Source organism: Myotis brandtii, unplaced genomic scaffold, assembly GCF_000412655.1.
Source record: "Myotis brandtii unplaced genomic scaffold, ASM41265v1 scaffold260, whole genome shotgun sequence".
Lineage (NCBI taxonomy): Eukaryota > Metazoa > Chordata > Mammalia > Chiroptera > Vespertilionidae > Myotis > Myotis brandtii.
Window position 1 is genome coordinate 2,556,450 of NW_005359881.1, and position 23,622 is coordinate 2,580,071.

The 23,622-nt window shown below is 39.8% G+C and overlaps 1 protein-coding gene across 2 annotated transcripts in view; it reads right to left on the reverse strand.

Moving 5' to 3' along the window:
• BBS9 (Bardet-Biedl syndrome 9) overlaps window positions 1-23,622 on the reverse strand; it is a 331,597-nt gene that overhangs the window by 287,557 nt on the left and 20,418 nt on the right. For both annotated transcript variants that reach the window (XM_014541095.1, XM_005868077.2), the window contains exon 5: window positions 22,503-22,616. In XM_014541095.1, the coding sequence (XP_014396581.1) occupies window positions 22,503-22,616 (114 nt within the window). The remainder of the gene's footprint in view (window positions 1-22,502; window positions 22,617-23,622) is intronic.

Consider the following 23,622-nt stretch of genomic DNA (forward strand, 5'->3'; position numbering starts at 1 on the left):
ATGGATGCACAGATGACTTTCCTACCCCAGAAAAAGGAAAACGGGGGAAACTGTTTGCATGCAATGGCGCCCAGGGGAATCACCGTGTGCACATCGTCGCCGGTGCGGTGTGGGATGCAGTGCCATGGAAGACCAAGGCTCTGAGAGGTAAATGGCTATTGCCCCGGATTGTTTGATGGCAACTGTAATTGCAAAGATTGCTGAGTGGGCTCCCTGCTCTGCCTAAGCACTTACAAAATAAAAAAGTGAGGGACCTTGAGCTCCCATATCTAGGTACAGGCGGAGAACCCAAAGCCTTCTATGATGGCCAGTTAACAGGGTGGCACTGCACAAAGATAACACGCAGACCTTTTCAGTTTGTAATCCCAGAGAATTCCAAATGCCACAGGATTCCCTCGCCAAAACGGGGCTTATGGATTCTGGGTATACAGGAAGCCTGGGCCAAGGTCTTCCTCACAGTAACCCAGTGGGTGCACAGACCCGTCCCGCCAATATTGTCCCGTTTGTTAATGCACAGTTGGAACAGACATACTAGGAACTGGCTGAATACCTGCCTTCGCTTCCTGTCTAAGGAAGAGCATGATGAAGGCTGTTAGGAGAGCAAGGGCTAACTGGAATCCCTTGGAACTGCCCCCAACCCACCGATAGAGCACCCGCTTCAAAATCAATACTCTCCCCTAAGGAAATTGCAGAGATTAGTGCCACCATCAAAGACTTGAAAGACACAGCGATGAGGCACCCTCACTCAATATCCTGTTTGGCCTGTGAAAGAGCCAAATGGATCTTGGATAATGACTGTGGATTATCATAAATTTCGTTCAGAGGGATTCCAATTACAGCTACTATTCAAAAACATGTGGAAAAGGCCAACACATCCCATGAAACCTGGCGCAAATATTAACCTATCACGTTGTTTTAATCCAAATTAACAAAGACGATCAAAGTAGTTCCGTTTGCTTGTCAAAGACGGCAGTAGAGGCCATCGCCACGGTCAATCAGTCACGGGCACCCAGCAACTGCTGCAGGCCGAGGTGCGACCACCGAGAAGGGGTCTCAGACCCTCAAGGGAAAGGACCTAAGGAAGCAGGTCAAAGCGGCTCAGGCTGAAACTGAACAGTGCCACCTGCAGAGAGAGAAAGGTGGAAGGCCAAGGATGCTACGGCTTCCGCATCCCAGAACATTTGCAGAATTCAAGTGGAAAAGATGACCCAGGAAATGACCATCCCCCAGACCTACTTCTGACAAAACAGGGATGAAGTCCTGGATAACTTGTTAGCCTTTGTCTGCAACATCCGGCCAAAAATACATACACACCACTGCATAAATGAAGGGGGGAAGAAATGCCTGCTCCCTGGATTGGTGACCTAGATGCCTTGATGGACTATGAAGCTGTAGCAAAGCTCGAGTTATATTCTTGTGGGAGAAAAGGCAGTAAATTATTTCTGTTTAAGATTCAGTAGGTTCCTTCACTCTTTGTAGAAAAATTAAATCTAGCTTCTTTGTACAAACTTAGAGCTTAGCCAAAGATTTGTTTGTTTACCTTGTATTTCTCAGAAATTTAATGGGTATACAATGTCTGTTTCCCCATGCCTTTTAACTCAAGCAACATTTATATCAACACTGGCTTTTTCTTTCTTAGATACAGTAAAAAATATTTTATTTTGAAGAAAGAGATTAACATTCTTTCCCTAAAGCTTTCTTAAAGATCAGGGACTTCATCCATGAAAAAGCAGTAGTTATTTATAACTTCTGTGAAGCAGTAGCTAACCTTAACACAGTCCTTTCTAAGGGTTAGAACAATGAATACTGGTATAACTGTCTAGGCTGCTTTTAGTTTCTCTTCACCAAAATTACTAGATTATAGAATTCAGGAACTTGTTACATGTTACATGTTATTACTCGGTGTACTGATCATCATTTAAAAGTAAAGGCTCTGTAATGCAAAAAATATATACATAGGATATCTTCATTCTCTTGCTTCTGGGCTATTTCAAATCTCCTGATCTTTGTTATAAGACTGTCCTCCGGGAACTTGACCATCCTGACATCCCGAGGAACACAATGCTAGTCCAATCCATGCATGACATTATAACTAGACCTGGTAAGCAGGAAGTGGCAAGTGCCCCATAAAAATTCAAAAGCATGCCACGCTGTGAAGTGTCCAGGGGCATGTTAGGATATGCCCTCTAAGAAAATGTCACAGTGGCTTCCAAAAGAAACAGCACAAAACTTGGAGAGTCTCTGAATTCTAGAAGCAAGATATAGTGCATTCAAGTAGAGCTGCTACTTTTAAGTAGTGCCCAGAGCCAGGGAGGGCTCTGCAGCCACAAAGGCTGCAATGTAAGCCTCCTGCCTTGTGGCCCAGCAGACCGATGGTCCTCGAATTATCCATGGCAGACAGGTCTGCTGTATGCAGCCTCTGAAAAGCCCCAGGAGGAGAGTCACTGCACAGACCCCAGCGACCTCTGTGGACAGTGATTCTCCATTGAGAAGTAGCTCCCAATTCTGCTGGGCTATGGTTCGGATTGAACTTCCCGTGCAGGATAGCAAGCGACTACATGACCCAGGACCAGACCTGCCCACCATGAAGTGGGTTACTCAGTCTACTGGGTCATGAAGCTACGTGTGCAAAGCAGCATTTCACCATTAACCAGAATGAAACACAGGAAGAGGAAGCATGGTCTGAATGAGCAAGTGGCTCAAATTCCCATAGGACCTACTCCTGCTGCTCTACGGCCTCTTCCATGGCACCCAGGGAGTCAGTTCCCGATGACAGCTGAACAGCAGCAAAAATGCAGACTCGGTTTACTGAAGGGTTTACCTGATGCCAATGGTCAGCTATAATACCAGTTCCCACTCCAGCGCATCCCTGAAAAACAGAAAATCTTCCAAGGAAAATCTTCCCAGTGAGTTTAACTTTGAGCAATGTATCTGATCATCACTTCACCTGGCCTGAGAGTCATATTTACACTGATACAAATGTACATGTGGAAATTTAAAAAGCCGTTTTCCGCCTGGCCGGTGTGACTCAGTGGCTGAACATCAACTCATGAACCAGGAGGTCAGGGCTCGATTCCCGGTCAGGGCACATGCCTGGGGTACTGGCTCGATCCCTAGTAGGGCGCATACTCATCAATGATTCTCATCATTGATGTTTCTCTTTCCCTCTCCCTTCCTCTCTCTGAAATCAATAAAAATATATATTTTTTTAAAAAGTAGTTTTCCAATTGAGTGAAAATAAATAAGGATGTCTAATCTATCATATTTGTTGCATGAAGCCTTCACAGCAGCACTTCTCAGGATGGTCTGCTGATCTCCTGCATAAGAATCAGCGGGGTTCTTAAAACGCAAGGTCCTAGGCTCCGCCCCAAACTTCTCAATTTCTGAATTTCTGGAAGTGAGGCCCCAGAAGCAAGCTATTAGTAAACCCTCCCAGAAAATCCTTTGCACACTTAAGTCTAAGACCCACCATTCAAAAGCAGTGGTTCTCAAAGTGTCATTCCCCAGACTGGCAGTATCAGCATCACCTGGGAACCCATTAGAAATGCAGACGCTTGGGCCCCACCCCAGTCCTACTGAGTCAGAAAACCTGAGAGTGGACCCAGCAACCTGTTTCAATATGCCTCTAGGTGATTCTGGTGGACTCTAAGGTTTGACAGCCACTACTCTAAACTTTTGTCTTTTCTCTGTATAGCAAACACATGGTTTTAGTCAGACCAGCCTCTGTTCCCAAATTCTATGTGATCCAATAGGACTAACTGCCTTACCAACCCACACCACCTACCACAGAGCCGAGAACTTCACCAAGACCCTACCCACAGAGCACACCATCCTCTGACCTTAGTGGTGGGTCCATGAACAAGCATCCGACCCAAGTGAGCTACTCAGAGTCTTTGCGGGCCTTTGTTGGTTAGAATTATTGAGAGCGACTCAGAACCAAAGGCATGACAGTGGGTAATGGCCCCAAGGACAGGGCTGAGTGCTTCATAGGCATTATCTCAGATATTGACTCTTTTTCAGATACGTTAGTGTTGGGTGAGAGTGGGAGGACCATGTGAAATGACTATATGCTGCTGCTATAAGATAGAATCGGGCTTCCTAACTGGAACTTAAAAATGTATGTTTTTAAAAATTCCACAGGAACCTGGGATTGTTAGAATCTCTAAGAAACACGGGGCTAAAATGCTCTGATAGTAGACTGTGGGCTAACACAGTGGTCATCTCCTCTCCCTCCAGAACCCACATTAGAATGACAGTAACCCTAATTGCCCCATTCTCTCTGAGCAAAACTAACCCCCACTGAAGCAATGAAAACGAAGCAGTAGGAAACTAGGAGACAGAGTCCTATCAAACATTTACACTCCCTGTACATCCCCCGTTCATTATCATGCCAAGTGCTCAGGTATTACTTGCCCTGCTGCCAACCGCGTGCTGGAAGGTGGGATTACTCAACTGTCTGAACATTCAGTAGGTCCCAGAGGCGAAATAACTCACTCCACTCGGGGCACACAACCAAGCTTTCTGCCCGGGACTTACAGCCAAGCTTCTGCACTCATGACCTGGCAACCATTCTGACCCCTTTATTATTAATTCACTTAGGGCAGAAATTAAGAGCCTGTGGAGACAGCCACTCACATTTTTTTCTACCTGACTAGTGACTCTGAGAACAAGTTTCTCCCCAATGTTTTATAGAAGCATAATATCAAAAGAGCAAGTATGACTTTGTATTGTAAGATAGTGAATTAAAGACTCTTGTCCCTGTCTCCACAAAATACACACACACAACCAAACAACAAAGAATAAGATGAACAGACAGAAAGGGAATGGAGAAACAATACAGAAGAGCAGAGAAAGGTCAAATCTAAATGCCTGAAGAGGAATATATTTATTCACCCATAAAATTCTGAAAAGGTGCAGGAAGTAAAAGCACCAGGTACCACCGAAAGTGGGGAGAGGTGTGATCTGAAGACACAGGAGCTATAGAGGACAGCAGCCTAGCCAGCCAGATCAGTGGACTCAACCCTGGCGATCAGTGGGGTGACAGATGTCGCAGCCAGATCACCCTCACATCTTTTATCATATGTATTTGGTCTTCATCCACAATTCCTGAGTTATAGCTCCCCAAACCCTTGGAATTTACTAAGTGCTGAGAGTAATGGAGGTGTGATTTGTTATGTTAATGAAGTAACTTTTGAAGCCTACCTAAAGATAGGGTGAACCAACCATGTGATCAGAGGGTTGGAACTTCCAGTCCCACCTCCTGACCTCTGGGGAGGAAAGAGAGACTGGAGACTGAATCAATCACCAATGGACAAAAATTAATCAATCATGCTTATGTAATGAAGCCTCTATAAAAACCCCAAAGAATGAGGTTCAGAGAACTTCTGGTTGGTAAACATGTGGAGATGCTGGGAGGGTGGTGCATCCAGAGAGGGCGTGGAAGCTCCGCACCCTTCCCCAAACCTTGCCCTGTGCACCTCTTCCATCTGGCTGTTCCTGAGTTATATCCTGTCATAGTAAAGCAGTAATCTAGTAAGCAAATTCATTTAAGTCCTGTGAGCCAGTCTTGCAGATTATTTGAACTGAGAAGGACACCATGGGAACCAACCAGCTGGTGAGTCAGAATGACTTGGTGCTGTGTGGGAAACCACCCCCTCCGCACATTGGAAAGTGATCCTCTGAACCATTGCAACAGGTGAGGGTTATTTTGGAGTGGTGCAAATGTTCTAAAGTTGATGTGGTGATGGGTGCACAAGTCTGAGAGTACACTAAAACCACCGAACTGTGTACTATAAGTAGTAAATTGCATATGTGACCTATCTCAATAAAAATGTTTTGAGCCCAACCCAGCCGGTGTGGCTCAGTGACTGAGCATTGACCTATGAACCAGGAGGTCACGTTCAATTCCCAGTCAGGGCACATGCCCAGGTTGTGAGCTTGATCCCCAGTAAGGGGCATGCATGAGGCAACCAATCAATTATTCTCTCTCATCATTGATGCTTCTATTCCTCTCTCCTTCTCCATTCCTCTCTTTGAAATCAATAAAAATAGATGTTTTTAAATGTTTTGAAAGAAATATTAGAAAGATAGATAAATAGATAGATAGATGGATGGATGGATGGATGGATAGATAAATAGATAGATAGATGGATGGATGGATGGATGGCCAGCCAGCAAGGACTGACAGACAACCAACTGTCCATTTCCTTCCCTCTCCCACTTGCCACGCATTCAGCAGCCACGTATTTGCTGTCCCTCATGCCCAAAACAAAACAAAAAAAGGGTGGAGGGCAGTAGAAGTTTCTTAAATGCTGATCTGTCTAGGAAGAACCACAGTGATCAGTGTAGATGCTGGTTCCTGTGAACACACGCCCTCCTCTCTTCATCCTGACAGTTGGAGGCCCTGGATTTAAGCTCCCTCCCCATCTATTCACTTTAAAGCCAGGCCAGCTGGTCAAAAGCCCAACCCACTTTCACAGTACTTAGTCTTTCTACTGACTCATCCTCAGATAAAACCTGACAACCGGACAATCGAGGGAAGCCTGAAATAAGAAACGCCCAAGAAAAACAAAAGAACAAAACAAAATTACTCCAGAAAAAAATGAGATCATTCAAAAAGTAAAAAGTTAGGTGAGAAAAACCCCACACCTCCAGGAGGACAGGAAGGTCCCGAGGAACTAGAGAGAAGTGACAGGCTCAACAGTAGGACCGACCTTCCCCAGCTGCCGGGAAAGCGCTCGGCCCTTCGGAGGAAGCTCAGGCCGCACTGGGTGAAGCCTCACTTCATCTGGCTCACTGCCCAGTCTCACCTACATGGCCCTCAGCCTGCATGACGATGAGGCGCCGGTGACGGAGGATAAGGGCAACGCCCACGTTACAGGTGTAAATGTTGAACCTTTCTGGCCAAGCTTGTTTGCAAAGGCTCTGGCCGATGTCAACATCGGGCGATGCGTGTGCAGTGCAGGGGCCGAGGACCTGCCCCGGTAGCTGGCGCTGCACCAGCAGCAGGTCCTGTCCCCGCCGCCACTGCTGCCAGCTGAGGAGAAAGTGGAAGCAAAGACAGAATCTCAGGAGTCTGACATGACACGGGCTTTGGTCTTTGTGACTGACCTCTTTTGTAACACGTTCAATAAAAAGCTCAACTCTGAGAAAAATAATGTGAGAACTGTGAGGCTATGTAAAGAAATGTATGTTTTTAAAAATCCCACAGGAGCATTTTCCGGTGCTCATGAAGAGAGCAATGGATGCTGGTACACTGAACAATATTTACGTGATTCAATTAAAGTAGGCGTGACCTTGTACATGTCCATAGAGGAGTCATGGAAGACTCAGTTGTTACTACAGACCATTATGCAAATATTATCAACCTTGACAAAGCAAGAACGGAGGTGGAGTTGACAGAAGAGACTTCAGGTAGAAAGAAATAATAACGGTAAAGATAAAATGGTTCATGTGCTCATTTTACAAAATATAGAATCAAGAGGTGGAAGCTGATGGAACAAGAACAAGAAGTTTATCTTGTTTGTAGGTGCAGAAGTGAGTGGCAAAAGAAATGAGAAACATGATATAACTTGAAAAGGATAAGAAAAAGGATATGTCGTGAATCGGAAGCTTTATTACGGTGGTACAGCAAGAGACGAAATCTAAATGAGTTCCCAAATAGCGGTGCAATCATATTATTTAGAAAATAAGGAGTCAACCATCAGAAACAGTAGCTATGGGTCCTGTTGGAGAGGAGAAGAGTGGGCACGCACTGATGCTTCCATCAGCTTCCTGAACTATTTGACTTTATTTTTATCAAAGTAACTGCATATAGTTAAAGTTATTTTGAATGCTTTTGTGAATCTTGCAAGGTTTAAAGCAAAAGTCTATTTTTAAAGATGTACTAATGTATCTGGCTAACAACTTCTACGATCTCTCTGTAAGCCTATGAACTTCGCCCCTGACTTTCCTAACAGCCCTGCAGTGGATTGAACCATATTAAAGGGTATCATTAAATTCCCCCACCTTCCACTCAAAGTAGTGCATAAATGTGAATGGTGTGTGATTATTTTTAAGGGGGAGAGAGAAGGGAATAAGTAGGTATAATAATTTCAAGAATATATAATTGAAAAGCCAAAAGTTAGAAGACTGACTTCTACACTTCTACCTCACTTCTAGTTTCATGATAAATAAATAAAAACTCAAATGTTCTATAATAAGCACTACCAGTATATAAACCCTAAAACTCTACTATAATACATTAGCCTTTAGAAGCCAAAAAAAAAAAACATAACTTTTGCCAGTTAATCTCAAAACTGGGGGAAATTTATAAGAAATATGGTTTAGGCATATTAGAGATCCCTAATTTTAGTGTCCTCATTAACCAAATAAGCTATTAAGCCCAATACCCACTAACCTAGATCATTTATCCAGTTTACAGTTATTCCAATATAATTAATACACTCTGAATTCCCAACAGATAATCTATTCTACATATTGACATCAAAACAATATGGTTTTCAGGAAGTTAGGCAGCAGAAGCAAAGAAAGAGTAAGGGATGAATGATGGAGCCAATTTCCCAAGTTTCAAAAGAATTTGTCACCATCTTTCAAAAAGAAAAGAACCATTGATTGGGTTCCCAAATTATATTATGTGTTGATCAATTCAAGAACAGCCTAATACTGCTGAGAAAACCACAGAATAACAGGATTCTGAATAATCTTTCATGGAAAGGCAAAAGTTAAAATCATATTCCTTAAGAGGACCAGCAATAGTAGACATATTAATAGTGCTAGGCGCTGTTCCTAATATATCAGGACCCACATTAAAACCACTGCTAAAGTCTAGAAATGGTCATAACAAATCTTTCAACCTTACAACATAAAAGTCAGTTGATAATTTCTTTGTCTAACACCTAATAAAATTCATTCTTCCAAAATTGTGGAAAAGCTAAGCACAGTCCTCCCTTATTATAAAGTTTCCTGTTACAAAGTTGCATGGTTTACACATATGTTATACTTTATTATTGAAAAAAAAAAAGTCCTCCTTATAACACCCTCTTTGTTGTAATACTCAACATAGTTTGCCTCCAGGCTAGATATATAATGAAAGCAAAATGAATTCAGACAGGTTGTTGAGGAAAAAAGCTAGTTTCTTTCTAGTAGTCTTTCTAAAGTATTTTTTCTTTCCTTGCAGCTTTTCATCATCTCAACATTTTGTTCCCCCCGAACATTTTCCTTTTCTTTTCACATATTTCCTTTGGTAAATGGAAGATGATAGATTGTTAAAACCAGTTTGTACTACCTTGGAAACAAGCACTTCTAACATACAACTCCCAGCCTTCCAAAACCGTGTACAAATCTCATCTTTAGAACAATGAACTGTATACGACTTAATCAACCAGCTTCAAAAAGCCATATGAAATCTTAATTTTCCACTCACACATGTTATGTTCACAGTTCCCTAGAATCATAAATGTAACTTTCCAAATTAGATTTAGGAATACTGCTCATTTATTGTTTCCATATTAAATAGTACTGTCTTATTTTAGGAAAGATCTAGAAACGCTGCTTTGAAAGGTTCTTATTCACAAATTTCAATGCAAGGAAATTCAGATTTAAGGCCCTGCTTATTTTTAACTTAGGCAGAAATGCAGTTCAAATATTAATATAATATGGGGAGACTTATTCTGATATGTCAAGCTTAATCATTTCTGATCTTCTAAATTAGCCAGAAGTGACTTAAATTATGTACTATATGAAATACTGAAGATGCAAATTAGAACTCTAATCTCAATAATGTTGAGTGTCTCAAATGTTATAATAGAGAAAAGAACTGGAAATATTTTTAGCAGTATAATTTAAAAAGTCCTCCTAAATTTGTATGACACTTTTGTTATTGTACTGTCCACATATAAAATTATATAAGGATGTTCATAACTGCTTTATTCATATTAGTCAAAAACTGGAAGCCAACTAAATGTCCATCAAAAAAGTCAGTCTACTTTAAATTTATATATATAACCTCTATATGGAGTATTACTAATGTACTTTTAAAATACCTTTAACATGGTGTAGTCAACACAAACACTTGTTTTCAGATTAAGCGTTAGCATATATCTCTCCCTTGTTTTAGAATTTAAATCTGCAAGCAAGAGTTTTCCTGTAGAATGGAAGAGGGTTATTGAATTCAAGAGAGACTGGAGGGGAGGGAAGATAGTTCATTTCCCATGGCAATGTGCTTTGTACATGAATTCTGAAACTTTTGCAAACCCTTATATAGCAGTGTCGTCTGAATAAAGTCGTTTTATGGTAATCATTTTCCTTCTCGATTGAGTAAAATATTTAATAGCTCAGTTACTCCACTGTTATGAGGAGACCCTGATATATAGAGATCAAAAATGGCTGTCATCTCCCATCAAGACTGCCATATGTAACTGTCCTTTCACCAGCGGCAGCCCTGACCACAGACATTCCCATAACACTTTTCCAGTCTTGGCATTCAGCCACCATGAAAGAAATTATTTTATTTTTTTCAAAAACACCCAGAAACTTCAAACATTCTTTTTAGCCTTTCCCCATTCTTAGCCATAGTAGGCACTCAAGTATTTAACCACAACATTTCTATAGCATACGTATAGAAGGAATCAGAACTCACCTTTCAGGAAAAGTAACAATTTTAAGTGATCATGTAAAAAAACAATTTTCAGACAACAGGAACCCTCTTTATAACCTGCCCTCGGGAGCTACAGGTTCTATACAACATAACATACAGGAAGACGCTCTTGGAAAGTAACATTGTTTTATGGGTCTTGGACCAGAGAGTTTATAAATGACTTTATACAAGAAAAACCAGCACAGGATGAGAATCAATCCTGTTATCCCCTGGATCTTCCAACTTATGTCACTGTGGATCCATAAATGATCTTAAAGCAAACGAGGGAAGGGCTCCAATATTATAACACACCTACTCGCTAACACTTAGGCAAAGACAGGAGCCAGCACACCACTGGAACTCGGCTCTAACGTTCTCTGGCATTTCAACCGCACCTATTCGGAAATAGGGCCACATGGTTCACTGGTGAGACGAGGGTTATCAAACATTACCTGTTGATTCCCTAGAACAGTGGTTCTCAACCTTCCTAATGCCGCGACCCTTTAATACAGTTCCTCATGTTGTGGTGACCCCCAACCATAAAATTATTTTCGTTGCTACTTCATAACTGTAATTTTGCTACTGAGAAATATTAGAAAGATAGATAAATAGATAGATGGATAGATAGCCAGCCAGCAAGGACTGACAGACAACCAACTGTCCATTTCCTTCCCTCTCCCACTTGCCATGCATTCAGCAGCCACTGCTGTCCCTCATGCCCAAAACAAAACAAAAAAAAAAAGGGTGGAGGGCAGTAGGAGTTTCTTAAATGCTGATCTGTCTAGGAAGAACCACAGTGATCAGTGTAGATGCTGGTTCCTGTGAACACATGCCCTCCTCTCTTCATCTTGACAGTTGGAGGCCCTGGATTTAAGCTCCCTCCCCATCCATTCACTTTAAAGCCAGGCCAGCTGGTCAAAAGCCCAACCCACTTTCACAGTACTTAGTCTTTCTACTGACTCATCCTCAGATAAAACCTGACAACCGGACAATCGAGGGAAGCCTGAAATAAGAAACGCCCAAGAAAAACAAAAGAACAAAACAAAATTACTCCAGAAAAAAATGAGATCATTCAAAAAGTAAAAAGTTAGGTGAGAAAAATCCCACACCTCCAGGAGGACAGGAAGGTCCCGAGGAACTAGAGAGAAGTGACAGGCTCAACAGTAGGACCGACCTTCCCCAGCTGCCGGGAAAGCGCTCGGCCCTTCGGAGGAAGCTCAGGCCGCACTGGGTGAAGCCTCACTTCATCTGGCTCACTGCCCAGTCTCACCTACATGGCCCTCAGCCTGCATGACGATGAGGCGCCGGTGACGGAGGATAAGGGCAACGCCCACGTTACAGGTGTAAATGTTGAACCTTTCTGGCCAAGCTTGTTTGCAAAGGCTCTGGCCGATGTCAACATCGGGCGATGCGTGTGCAGTGCAGGGGCCGAGGACCTGCCCCGGTAGCTGGCGCTGCACCAGCAGCAGGTCCTGTCCCCGCCGCCACTGCTGCCAGCTGAGGAGAAAGTGGAAGCAAAGACAGAATCTCAGGAGTCTGACATGACACGGGCTTTGGTCTTTGTGACTGACCTCTTTTGTAACACGTTCAATAAAAAGCTCAACTCTGAGAAAAATAATGTGAGAACTGTGAGGCTATGTAAAGAAATGTATGTTTTTAAAAATCCCACAGGAGCATTTTCCGGTGCTCATGAAGAGAGCAATGGATGCTGGTACACTGAACAATATTTACGTGATTCAATTAAAGTAGGCGTGACCTTGTACATGTCCATAGAGGAGTCATGGAAGACTCAGTTGTTACTACAGATCATTATGCAAATATTATCAACCTTGACAAAGCAAGAACGGAGGTGGAGTTGACAGGAGTTAAGAGACTTCAGGAAGAAAGAAATAACGGTAAAGATAAAATGGTTCATGTGCTCATTTTACAAAATATAGAATCAAGAGGTGGAAGCTGATGGAACAAGAACAAGAAGTTTATCTTGTTTGTAGGTGCAGAAGTGAGTGGCAAAAGAAATGAGAAACATGATATAACTTGAAAAGGATAAGAAAAAGGATATGTCATGAATCAAAAGCTTTATTACGGTGGTACAGCAAGAGACAAAATCTAAATATGATGAGTTCCCAAATAGTGGTGCAATCAGATTATTTAGGAAATAAGGAGTCAGCCATCAGAAACAGTAGCTATGGGTCCTGTTGGAGAGGAGAAGAGTGGGCACGCACTGATGCTTCCATCAGCTTCCTGAACTATTTGACTTTATTTTTATCAAAGTAACTGCATATAGTTAAAGTTATTTTGAATGCTTTTGTGAATCTTGCAAGGTTTAAAGCAAAAGCCTATTTTTAAAGATGTACTAATGTATCTGGCTAACAACTTCTACGATCTCTCTGTAAGCCTATGAACTTCGCCCCTGACTTTCCTAACAGCCCTGCAGTGGATTGAACCATATTAAAGGGTATCATTAAATTCCCCCACCTTCCACTCAAAGTAGTGCATAAATGTGAATGGTGTGTGATTATTTTTAAGGGGGAGAGAGAAGGGAATAAGTAGGTATAATAATTTCAAGAATATATAATTGAAAAGCCAAAAGTTAGAAGACTGACTTCTACACTTCTACCTCACTTCTAGTTTCATGATAAATAAATAAAAACTCAAATGTTCTATAATAAGCACTACCAGTATATAAACCCTAAAACTCTACTATAATACATTAGCCTTTAGAAGCCAAAAAAAAAAAACATAACTTTTGCCAGTTAATCTCAAAACTGGGGGAAATTTATAAGAAATATGGTTTAGGCATATTAGAGATCCCTAATTTTAGTGTCCTCATTAACCAAATAAGCTATTAAGCCCAATACCCACTAACCTAGATCATTTATCCAGTTTACAGTTATTCCAATATAATTAATACACTCTGAATTCCCAACAGATAATCTATTCTACATATTGACATCAAAACAATATGGTTTTCAGGAAGTTAGGCAGCAGAAGCAAAGAAAGAGTAAGGGATGAATGATGGAGCCAATTTCCCAAGTTTCAAAAGAATTTGTCACCATCTTTCAAAAAGAAAAGAACCATTGATTGGGTTCCCAAATTATATTATGTGTTGATCAATTCAAGAACAGCCTAATACTGCTGAGAAAACCACAGAATAACAGGATTCTGAATAATCTTTCATGGAAAGGCAAAAGTTAAAATCATATTCCTTAAGAGGACCAGCAATAGTAGACATATTAATAGTGCTAGGCGCTGTTCCTAATATATCAGGACCCACATTAAAACCACTGCTAAAGTCTAGAAATGGTCATAACAAATCTTTCAACCTTACAACATAAAAGTCAGTTGATAATTTCTTTGTCTAACACCTAATAAAATTCATTCTTCCAAAATTGTGGAAAAGCTAAGCACAGTCCTCCCTTATTATAAAGTTTCCTGTTACAAAGTTGCATGGTTTACACATATGTTATACTTTATTATTGAAAAAAAAAAAGTCCTCCTTATAACACCCTCTTTGTTGTAATACTCAACATAGTTTGCCTCCAGGCTAGATATATAATGAAAGCAAAATGAATTCAGACAGGTTGTTGAGGAAAAAAGCTAGTTTCTTTCTAGTAGTCTTTCTAAAGTATTTTTTCTTTCCTTGCAGCTTTTCATCATCTCAACATTTTGTTCCCCCCGAACATTTTCCTTTTCTTTTCACATATTTCCTTTGGTAAATGGAAGATGATAGATTGTTAAAACCAGTTTGTACTACCTTGGAAACAAGCACTTCTAACATACAACTCCCAGCCTTCCAAAACCTTGTATAAATCTCATCTTTAGAACAATGAACTGTATACGACTTAATCAACCAGCTTCAAAAAGCCATATGAAATCTTAATTTTCCACTCACACATGTTATGTTCACAGTTCCCTAGAATCATAAATGTAACTTTCCAAATTAGATTTAGGAATACTGCTCATTTATTGTTTCCATATTAAATAGTACTGTCTTATTTTAGGAAAGATCTAGAAACGCTGCTTTGAAAGGTTCTTATTCACAAATTTCAATGCAAGGAAATTCAGATTTAAGGCCCTGCTTATTTTTAACTTAGGCAGAAATGCAGTTCAAATATTAATATAATATGGGGAGACTTATTCTGATATGTCAAGCTTAATCATTTCTGATCTTCTAAATTAGCCAGAAGTGACTTAAATTATGTACTATATGAAATACTGAAGATGCAAATTAGAACTCTAATCTCAATAATGTTGAGTGTCTCAAATGTTATAATAGAGAAAAGAACTGGAAATATTTTTAGCAGTATAATTTAAAAAGTCCTCCTAAATTTGTATGACACTTTTGTTATTGTACTGTCCACATATAAAATTATATAAGGATGTTCATAACTGCTTTATTCATATTAGTCAAAAACTGGAAGCCAACTAAATGTCCATCAAAAAAGTCAGTCTACTTTAAATTTATATATATAACCTCTATATGGAGTATTACTAATGTACTTTTAAAATACCTTTAACATGGTGTAGTCAACACAAACACTTGTTTTCAGATTAAGCGTTAGCATATATCTCTCCCTTGTTTTAGAATTTAAATCTGCAAGCAAGAGTTTTCCTGTAGAATGGAAGAGGGTTATTGAATTCAAGAGAGACTGGAGGGGAGGGAAGATAGTTCATTTCCCATGGCAATGTGCTTTGTACATGAATTCTGAAACTTTTGCAAACCCTTATATAGCAGTGTCGTCTGAATAAAGTCGTTTTATGGTAATCATTTTCCTTCTCGATTGAGTAAAATATTTAATAGCTCAGTTACTCCACTGTTATGAGGAGACCCTGATATATAGAGATCAAAAATGGCTGTCATCTCCCATCAAGACTGCCATATGTAACTGTCCTTTCACCAGCGGCAGCCCTGACCACAGACATTCCCATAACACTTTTCCAGTCTTGGCATTCAGCCACCATGAAAGAAATTATTTTATTTTTTTCAAAAACACCCAGAAACTTCAAACATTCTTTTTAGCCTTTCCCCATTCTTAGCCATAGTAGGCACTCAAGTATTTAACCACAACATTTCTATAGCATACGTATAGAAGGAATCAGAACTCACCTTTCAGGAAAAGTAACAATTTTAAGTGATCATGTAAAAAAACAATTTTCAGACAACAGGAACCCTCTTTATAACCTGCCCTCGGGAGCTACAGGTTCTATACAACATAACATACAGGAAGACGCTCTTGGAAAGTAACATTGTTTTATGGGTCTTGGACCAGAGAGTTTATAAATGACTTTATACAAGAAAAACCAGCACAGGATGAGAATCAATCCTGTTATCCCCTGGATCTTCCAACTTATGTCACTGTGGATCCATAAATGATCTTAAAGCAAACGAGGGAAGGGCTCCAATATTATAACACACCTACTCGCTAACACTTAGGCAAAGACAGGAGCCAGCACACCACTGGAACTCGGCTCTAACGTTCTCTGGCATTTCAACCGCACCTATTCGGAAATAGGGCCACATGGTTCACTGGTGAGACGAGGGTTATCAAACATTACCTGTTGATTCCCTAGAACAGTGGTTCTCAACCTTCCTAATGCCGCGACCCTTTAATACAGTTCCTCATGTTGTGGTGACCCCCAACCATAAAATTATTTTCGTTGCTACTTCATAACTGTAATTTTGCTACTGTTATGAATCATAATGTAAATATCTGATATGCAGAATGCATTTTCATTGTTACAAATTGAACATAGCTAAAGCATAGTGATTAATCACAAAAACAATATGTAATTATATATGTGTTTTCCGATGGTCTTAGGCGACCCCTGTGAAAGGGTCGTTTGACCCCCAAAGGGGTCGCGACCCACAGGTTGAGAACCGCTGCCCTAGAAGGAAAACAGCGTCATCTTTCATTAGCACTAACACCCCCGTTCAAAAGAACGAGGCTGTGTCTGGCTGCTCACTCACGTCTGCTCGCTCACCCAGCTGAGCAGTTCCCTCTGCGAATGGCAGGCACCCCGGTGGCTCAGGGAAGCAGAGCCTGTCGGCAAGTGCACGTGGCCACTAATGCATCTCCTTGGCAGACCAGAAAAAGGCTTCAGCTTAATCAATTGGAAGTTATTGGAAGGCTGAGGATATCATTATCTGGGGTTGCCTCCTCAAGATGAGGCAAAGGCACCGGGCAGCGGTGGCTCAGTGGTTGAGTGTCAACCTGTGAACAAGGAGGTCAAGATTCAATTCCCAGTCAGGATACATGTCCCGGTTGCGGGCTCGATTCTCAGTGTGGAGTGTGCAAGAGGCAGCCAATCAATGATTATCTCTCATCATTGATGTTTCTATCTCTCTCTCCCTCTCCCTTTCTCTCTAAAATCAATAAAAAAATATTTTTAAGAAATAAATAAAATGGTGAACTCAATTGATAAATGTGAGTTCTGACTGCTTCTCTGACTTGTGGTTCCCCCATCTCTCTCCTTCTCCTCAGGCCTTCCTGTTCTCTGAGACACAATAATATTGAAATTAGGCTAATTAATAATCCTACCATGACTCTAAGTGTTCAAGGGAAAGAAAGAGGTGCATGTCTCTCACTTTACTGTTCACCTCCTTTTACTGACAGTTATATTCCAAACATACTGAACCTTTTATATACAATATTTTCTTTCCACCTCAGTCACAAACATGGGACTACTGTGCTGTCAGTCCTTTATAATCTATACCATGCCCATACTATGTCTATACCCTTACATTAAACTTGCTTTGGTAAAAATTCTACTTTTCTTAAGTTCCATTTGACTGGAAAAAATCAAAATAAAATAAGAGAACTGGAAGAATTCAAGTTCTGGGCACTCAGAAAACTCTCAGTAAATGTGCATTGGATGGATGGATGGATGGATGGATGGATGGATGGATGGATGGATGGATGGATGGATGGATGGATGGATGGATGGATGGATGGATGGATGGATGGATGGATGGATGGATGGATGGATGGATGGATGGATGGATGGATGGATGGATGGATGGATGGATGGATGGATGGATGGATGGATGGATGGATGGATGGATGGATGGATGGATGGATGGATGGATGGATGGAAAGACAGAAAGACAGAGAGACAGAGGGCGGGGATGATGCAAGGGAGGACTAACACCAGACTTGCCTCAGTCCCTGAAAATTCCCATACATCTCCATCAAATCAACAATTTCATCTCAGTGTCCCTGTCGCACACTTGAAAGATTCCTATACATTATAAGGTTCATCAACCTGTCACAGTCCTACAGGGTAAACTTTATATGACTGAGGATATAACTAACTACAGGGTCTCAAAGTCAGATCATGAGCAAAGGGAATTCTAGCTCAGATATCTTGATGGTAGCAAGATACATCACATAGCCTACATGAAATGTCTTATTTTACCAAGCTAAGTATATGGACTTGTTGACCTTAAAACAATAACATTCTTTCTTCACTCCACCACTGGCTTTCTGTCAGTCAATCTCAATATCCTCCTTTTCCAAATACTGTTTTAAAAGGGCAAACTTATCTTAACAATCTTAAGGTCAAGTATCATATCCACAGCCATTGGAAGTTATGACACAATGAACAAAATCAAAGAAAGATCAGGCAGAAATAGCATTTGTTCCTTTTTGCAAAAACAAGTAGAGGTCAAATTACTAAACCAAATAAATTCCATCAATTATACTAGGAAGTTTTTAAATCAATTCAAATCCACCTTTTCAAAATTGATTTAGTATATTTCCAAACTGTAATTTGATTGTCCAGGCTTATGCCACCCATTAAATTTTACAAGCATTAATCTGTTGACAGTATAAGAAGCAAAGATAAACTAACATTTGTATTTTTTTAAAAAGTCACATGTACCTTTTTAAAAGTAGTTTAAGTTTAAATCAAAGAAACTACAAACATTTTTTAACTTCCTGACATCACCCTCACCCCTTCTGTAATAAAAAATAAATAAACACACAATACAGCCATTAATATTGCACAATTCAGTTATTTCCCTCTAAAAAGTATAACATGGAAAATATTGTAATTTAAATTCTGGAATGGTAGGCAGTAGTCTGAATAATGGAAGATTTTAGGCAAATATTCTTCAACTAGTTAATAAAACTAGATTTCTTATTTCTTTATCACTTTTTTTCATTTTTATTTACTGGCTGATATTAGAGAAAGGAAGGGAGAGGGAGAGTGAAAAGGGAGGGGAGGTTGTTGTTTCACTTCTTTATGCATTCAGTGGTTGATTCTTGTATGTGCCCCCGGGGATCAAACCTGCAACCTTGGCACATCAGGACAACGCTCTCACCTACTGAGCTACCCAGCCAGGGCTCTTTATCACTTCTTTCTCATTAATAAACATTGCACATGGCACAGGTAACACCAAACCTTACTGCATCAAATGAATGTACCTTTGAATTATTGTGAATGTATAAAAGGTGCCATCGAGAGCAAACAAAAAATGTTTAAAACAAAAACAGTAATTACTCTTTTGCTAATTTCAAATCCTATATTACCCTCCCACACATAATCTCTCTGGTTGTTGTAGGGGGGGTACTTTTCCTATAAACCAAAGCACCAACCAAAAAAGTGAAATTGACACAGATCATAACCTCTCTGATTGTTGTGGGGGTGGGGGGTACTTTTCCTATAAACCAAAGCACCAACCAAAAAAGTGAAATTGACACAGAAAACATCTGACCCAGAAGCTATGCAACAGGTTTTCCATAATCTCTGAAGAAGCAAAGCTCAGCACTAACTGTGGCCAAACCAATGCAGCCCCCTTTCTAAGAGGAAAGCTCTTTTCTGAATTAGGAAGAAGGTGGATGTACCACATTCACAGCCCCAGTGGGGAAGCAGTTTTTAGTGTGATGAACAGCACTAGCTTCCGGAAGCGAGTCTGGTTGGAATCCCTCCGCTACCATTTACTACGAATACCTTGAGTACGCCTCTCAACCTGCAATGCACTGAGAACACGGCTGGTACAGAAACAGCCCTTGGTTGATGCCAGGCGGCAGCAAACCTCTGGATCTCTGCAGCTTGGCAGCGCCTGGGAACCGGCTGTCAGACATTCACTCTCAGGTGCAATTCCAGACTTAAAGAATCAGAACCTGCATTTTTTTTTTTCCAGATCCCATTCTGGTTCAAATGCAAGTTCAAGTTTGAAAGGCACAGCTAGAATGCACTCTTACATTACTTTACCTATTATAGTTAATTTTTTAAAAAGCCACTCTGTTCCTTTTTTGCAACTTGGATAGGTGAGTTTATATTTAGTAAAAGGTAAAGTATTAGTTGGGATCAAAATTTATTTGCTACCATGCTTTACTGAAAAGCAGCAGTACCAACTAAGGCCCAAAGTTGTAGAGGACTGCCATCTAGTGGTGATTCATTCTGCTGCACATACCAAAAAACTGCATGGCCTTGTCTAAAACTACATTTGTTTAAAATAGGGCCAGATTCTTTTTGCTTAATTCATTTCTTGAGGACTACTAACATAGCACCCACTTAATAATAACGTAATAAGGCATCATAAATGTCAAGGAAGGTAAAAAAGGAGGATTCTTAGTTTCCTTTTTTAAACTCAAATCAAGTGTAGGGAAGTTTTCAAATTAAAAGATTGATCTGCTCACAGGCTTAGAAAATGGGATTTCTTTTGGCATATGCATATCTTGGAGTGACTTTTATTTCCTTCTTCCTAAATTCTGTACTTGTTACCAATTATACAGTATTTGGGGGTGAGGAACTTTCTAATTGAGAATATATATATATATATACACACACACACACACACACACACACACACACATATATATATATATATATATATATACACACACAAACATTAGTTATAACCTCTGACTCAATAACTCCACTCCTACATTCTATCCCAAGGAAATAATCAGAAATGTATACAAAGATTATGTTCAAAGTCAAAGATGTTCATTCCAGAAAACAAAATTAATCTTAATAGCTTCATAATAACCCACTGAATCCATGCATCAAAACTTAGCCATTCTCCTCTATTTCTCATTTTGATCACTTCTAATGTTTATGTTACAAATAAATGCACAAATGCATATACAAATGGAAGGAAGGGAGGACAGAAGGAGAGAAGAAATAAATTAATGTATGGCAACTTGATATAACTTTTCCATATTTTGGGTCATTTCCTAACATACATTCCCATAAGTCACATTTCAGATCCAAGAACATTTTCATGGCTCTTAATAGCCAACCTGCCTTATAAGTGTCATATCGTTTCACATGGCCACGAGCAACGTAGGATATTGAGACTATCATCACCTTGCTAACACTGGGCTTTATGCCATGGCTAACTTTTTAAAGTTTTATTGAGATATAATTTATATACCATCCTATTAAAGTACATAATGCAATAGTTTTCAGTGTATTGATAGACTATGCAACCATCACCATAATATAATTTTGGAACATATTCATCATAAAAAAAACACAAACATTAGCAGATTCTCTCCATTCCCTTAATACCCCCCATATGAAGAATTATTACTAATTTACCACCCCACTATTTAGTCCTGTTTTCTTGTAGATACCGCAATAAGTGTTGCAAACACATGAAATGGAAAAATTCCTTCTGCTAATCAGCTATTTCTGTTTCAAACTGAAATATTCTACTCAACAGGAAAATAAAACATGCCAGAATATCTCCTTGTTTTTTCACAAGGTACTTTTGAAATGTAAGGCATAATTTAAGAACTAAGAGATGGTATCATATAAATACAAAGTTATCTGTTCTTTTCAAAATAGTAGTAACTCTATTACTTTGGAAGTCCATTATTAAATCCAGCAAAAATGTCACAGAAAATCCGACAATTTATTTTTTATTTAATCAATTTAAAACTTTATTTTATTAACTTGATCTGATAATAAAATTAAATAAAAGATAACATTTAACAAAGAATTGCCTTGATGCTACCAAACACACACACACACACACACACACACACACACACACACACACACACACAAACACCTTACTTTCATTTATCTCATTTTTTGGACTCCAGATATATAAAATTTAGCAATTTGCATTTTGGGGCTTTAGTAGGTAAAAAACAACTGAAAATGTTAATTAAAAAAGAGGACCTAGGTCTCCCATCATGTCAAACATTTATCATAAGAACAGAGAAAATCAGTTCTAACAGCTAAGGCGGGGGTGAGGGCACCTCACTGACGGAAGTTAGCCTCTCATCAGATTTTAGTGTGGAACCTGTGAACCAGGAGGTTACAGTTGGATTGCCGGTTGGGGCACATGCCCAGGTTTTGGGCTCCATCCCCAGTGTGGGGGCGTGCAGAAGTCAGCTGATGAATGATTCTCTCTCATCATTAATGTTTCTCTCTCTCTTTCTCTCTCCCTCTCCCTTCCTCTCTAAAAACAATAAAAATATATTTTTTTAAAAAGAAAAAAGAAATGTCTCTGTAAACCATATAAAAGTGCTGGTTATATGAAAATCCAACACGTTCATGTATAAGGTTTTCCTTTCTGATTATTTTGCCTGGGTATTTGAATAGAAAGCTTTTGGTAAAATACGTTTAACTCTCTTTGGGATTCATACCACATAATCGTCCATTTTTACCGCCAAGTATGTCTTTACTTAACATCACAGATAGGTTCTTTAATTTTGAGTGAAATGACGTACAATAGAACCAGTTTTACCAGAGGCTGGCTAAGTGATATAAACAAGAGTTCTCTTTCTAGGCCTCTCATCAACGTGACAATGAAACCACAGTGCACGAAATGCTGTTATTTGAGGACCTGCTGCATTCTAACCTGGGACTTGCAACAACACATTCACAAATAAATGCAAATTACCTCTTACACCACCGAATGACCCGTAAGTCATATTGCAGGCTGTTCTCTGAAGATTATGTTCATACATCAGTTTGATCTGATACTGGTTCCCATGTTCCACATTACCCAAGGTTCCTAAGGAGAAAAACATTAAAAAATATTAATCATTGCTTTGTATTTGTTTACATTAAAAAAATATTACATAAAAAAGTCATCCTCTACACCGACTCCAAGTAATTCAATGTCGGTAAAACCTGAAACGACAAAGCACTGAAACACTGTGTATTGTGAACAATCATGCGGATGGCACAGAACGCCAGCTCAGTTCTAACAGGTTGGTCTCAGCAAGACTACACCACAGTGACATTTTATCATCCATTTTCACTATGTCTGAGTAAAGTGTAATTATTCAAATAACAACAAAACCCTCCCATTTCAGGTCTGCGATAAATAAGGTTAACTTCCTTGCACTTAGAAACAATAACAAAATTCCCCACACGTTCAAGCAATTCAATTTTCTGTCCCAACTCTCAAAACAGTACTCAAGCCCTAATGCCTCATATTCTAACTGAATGGAGAGATCGAAAGCTTCCCTCAGCAAGTAAAGAGGACCTGGTGTTTTCTTTGAAGTCTGCCAAGAAGAATTTCTCTAAAACGACAAAGCACTGAAACACTGTGTACTGTGAACAATCAGCATGCGGATGGCACAGAACGCCAGCTCAGTTCTAACAGGTTGGTCTCAGCAAGACTACACCACAGTGACATTTTATCATCCATTTTCACTATGTCTGAGTAAAGTGTAATTATTCAAATAACAACAAAACCCTCCCATTTCAGGTCTGCGATAAATAAGGTTAACTTCCTTGCACTTAGAAACAATAACAAAATTCCCCACACGTTCAAGCAATTCAACTTTCTGTCCCAACTCTCAAAATGGTGCTCAAGCCCTAATGCCTCATATTCTAACTGATGGAGAGAGCTAAAGCTTCCCGCAGCAAGTGAAGAGGACCTGGTGTTTTCTTTGAAGTCTGCCAAGAAGAATTTCCTTGAAAACAGGGAGCGCGCAGGAGGCAGCCATCGCTTTTTTCTCTCTCACACTGATGTTTTTCTTTCCCTCTCACCCCCTCTCTCTCTAAAAATC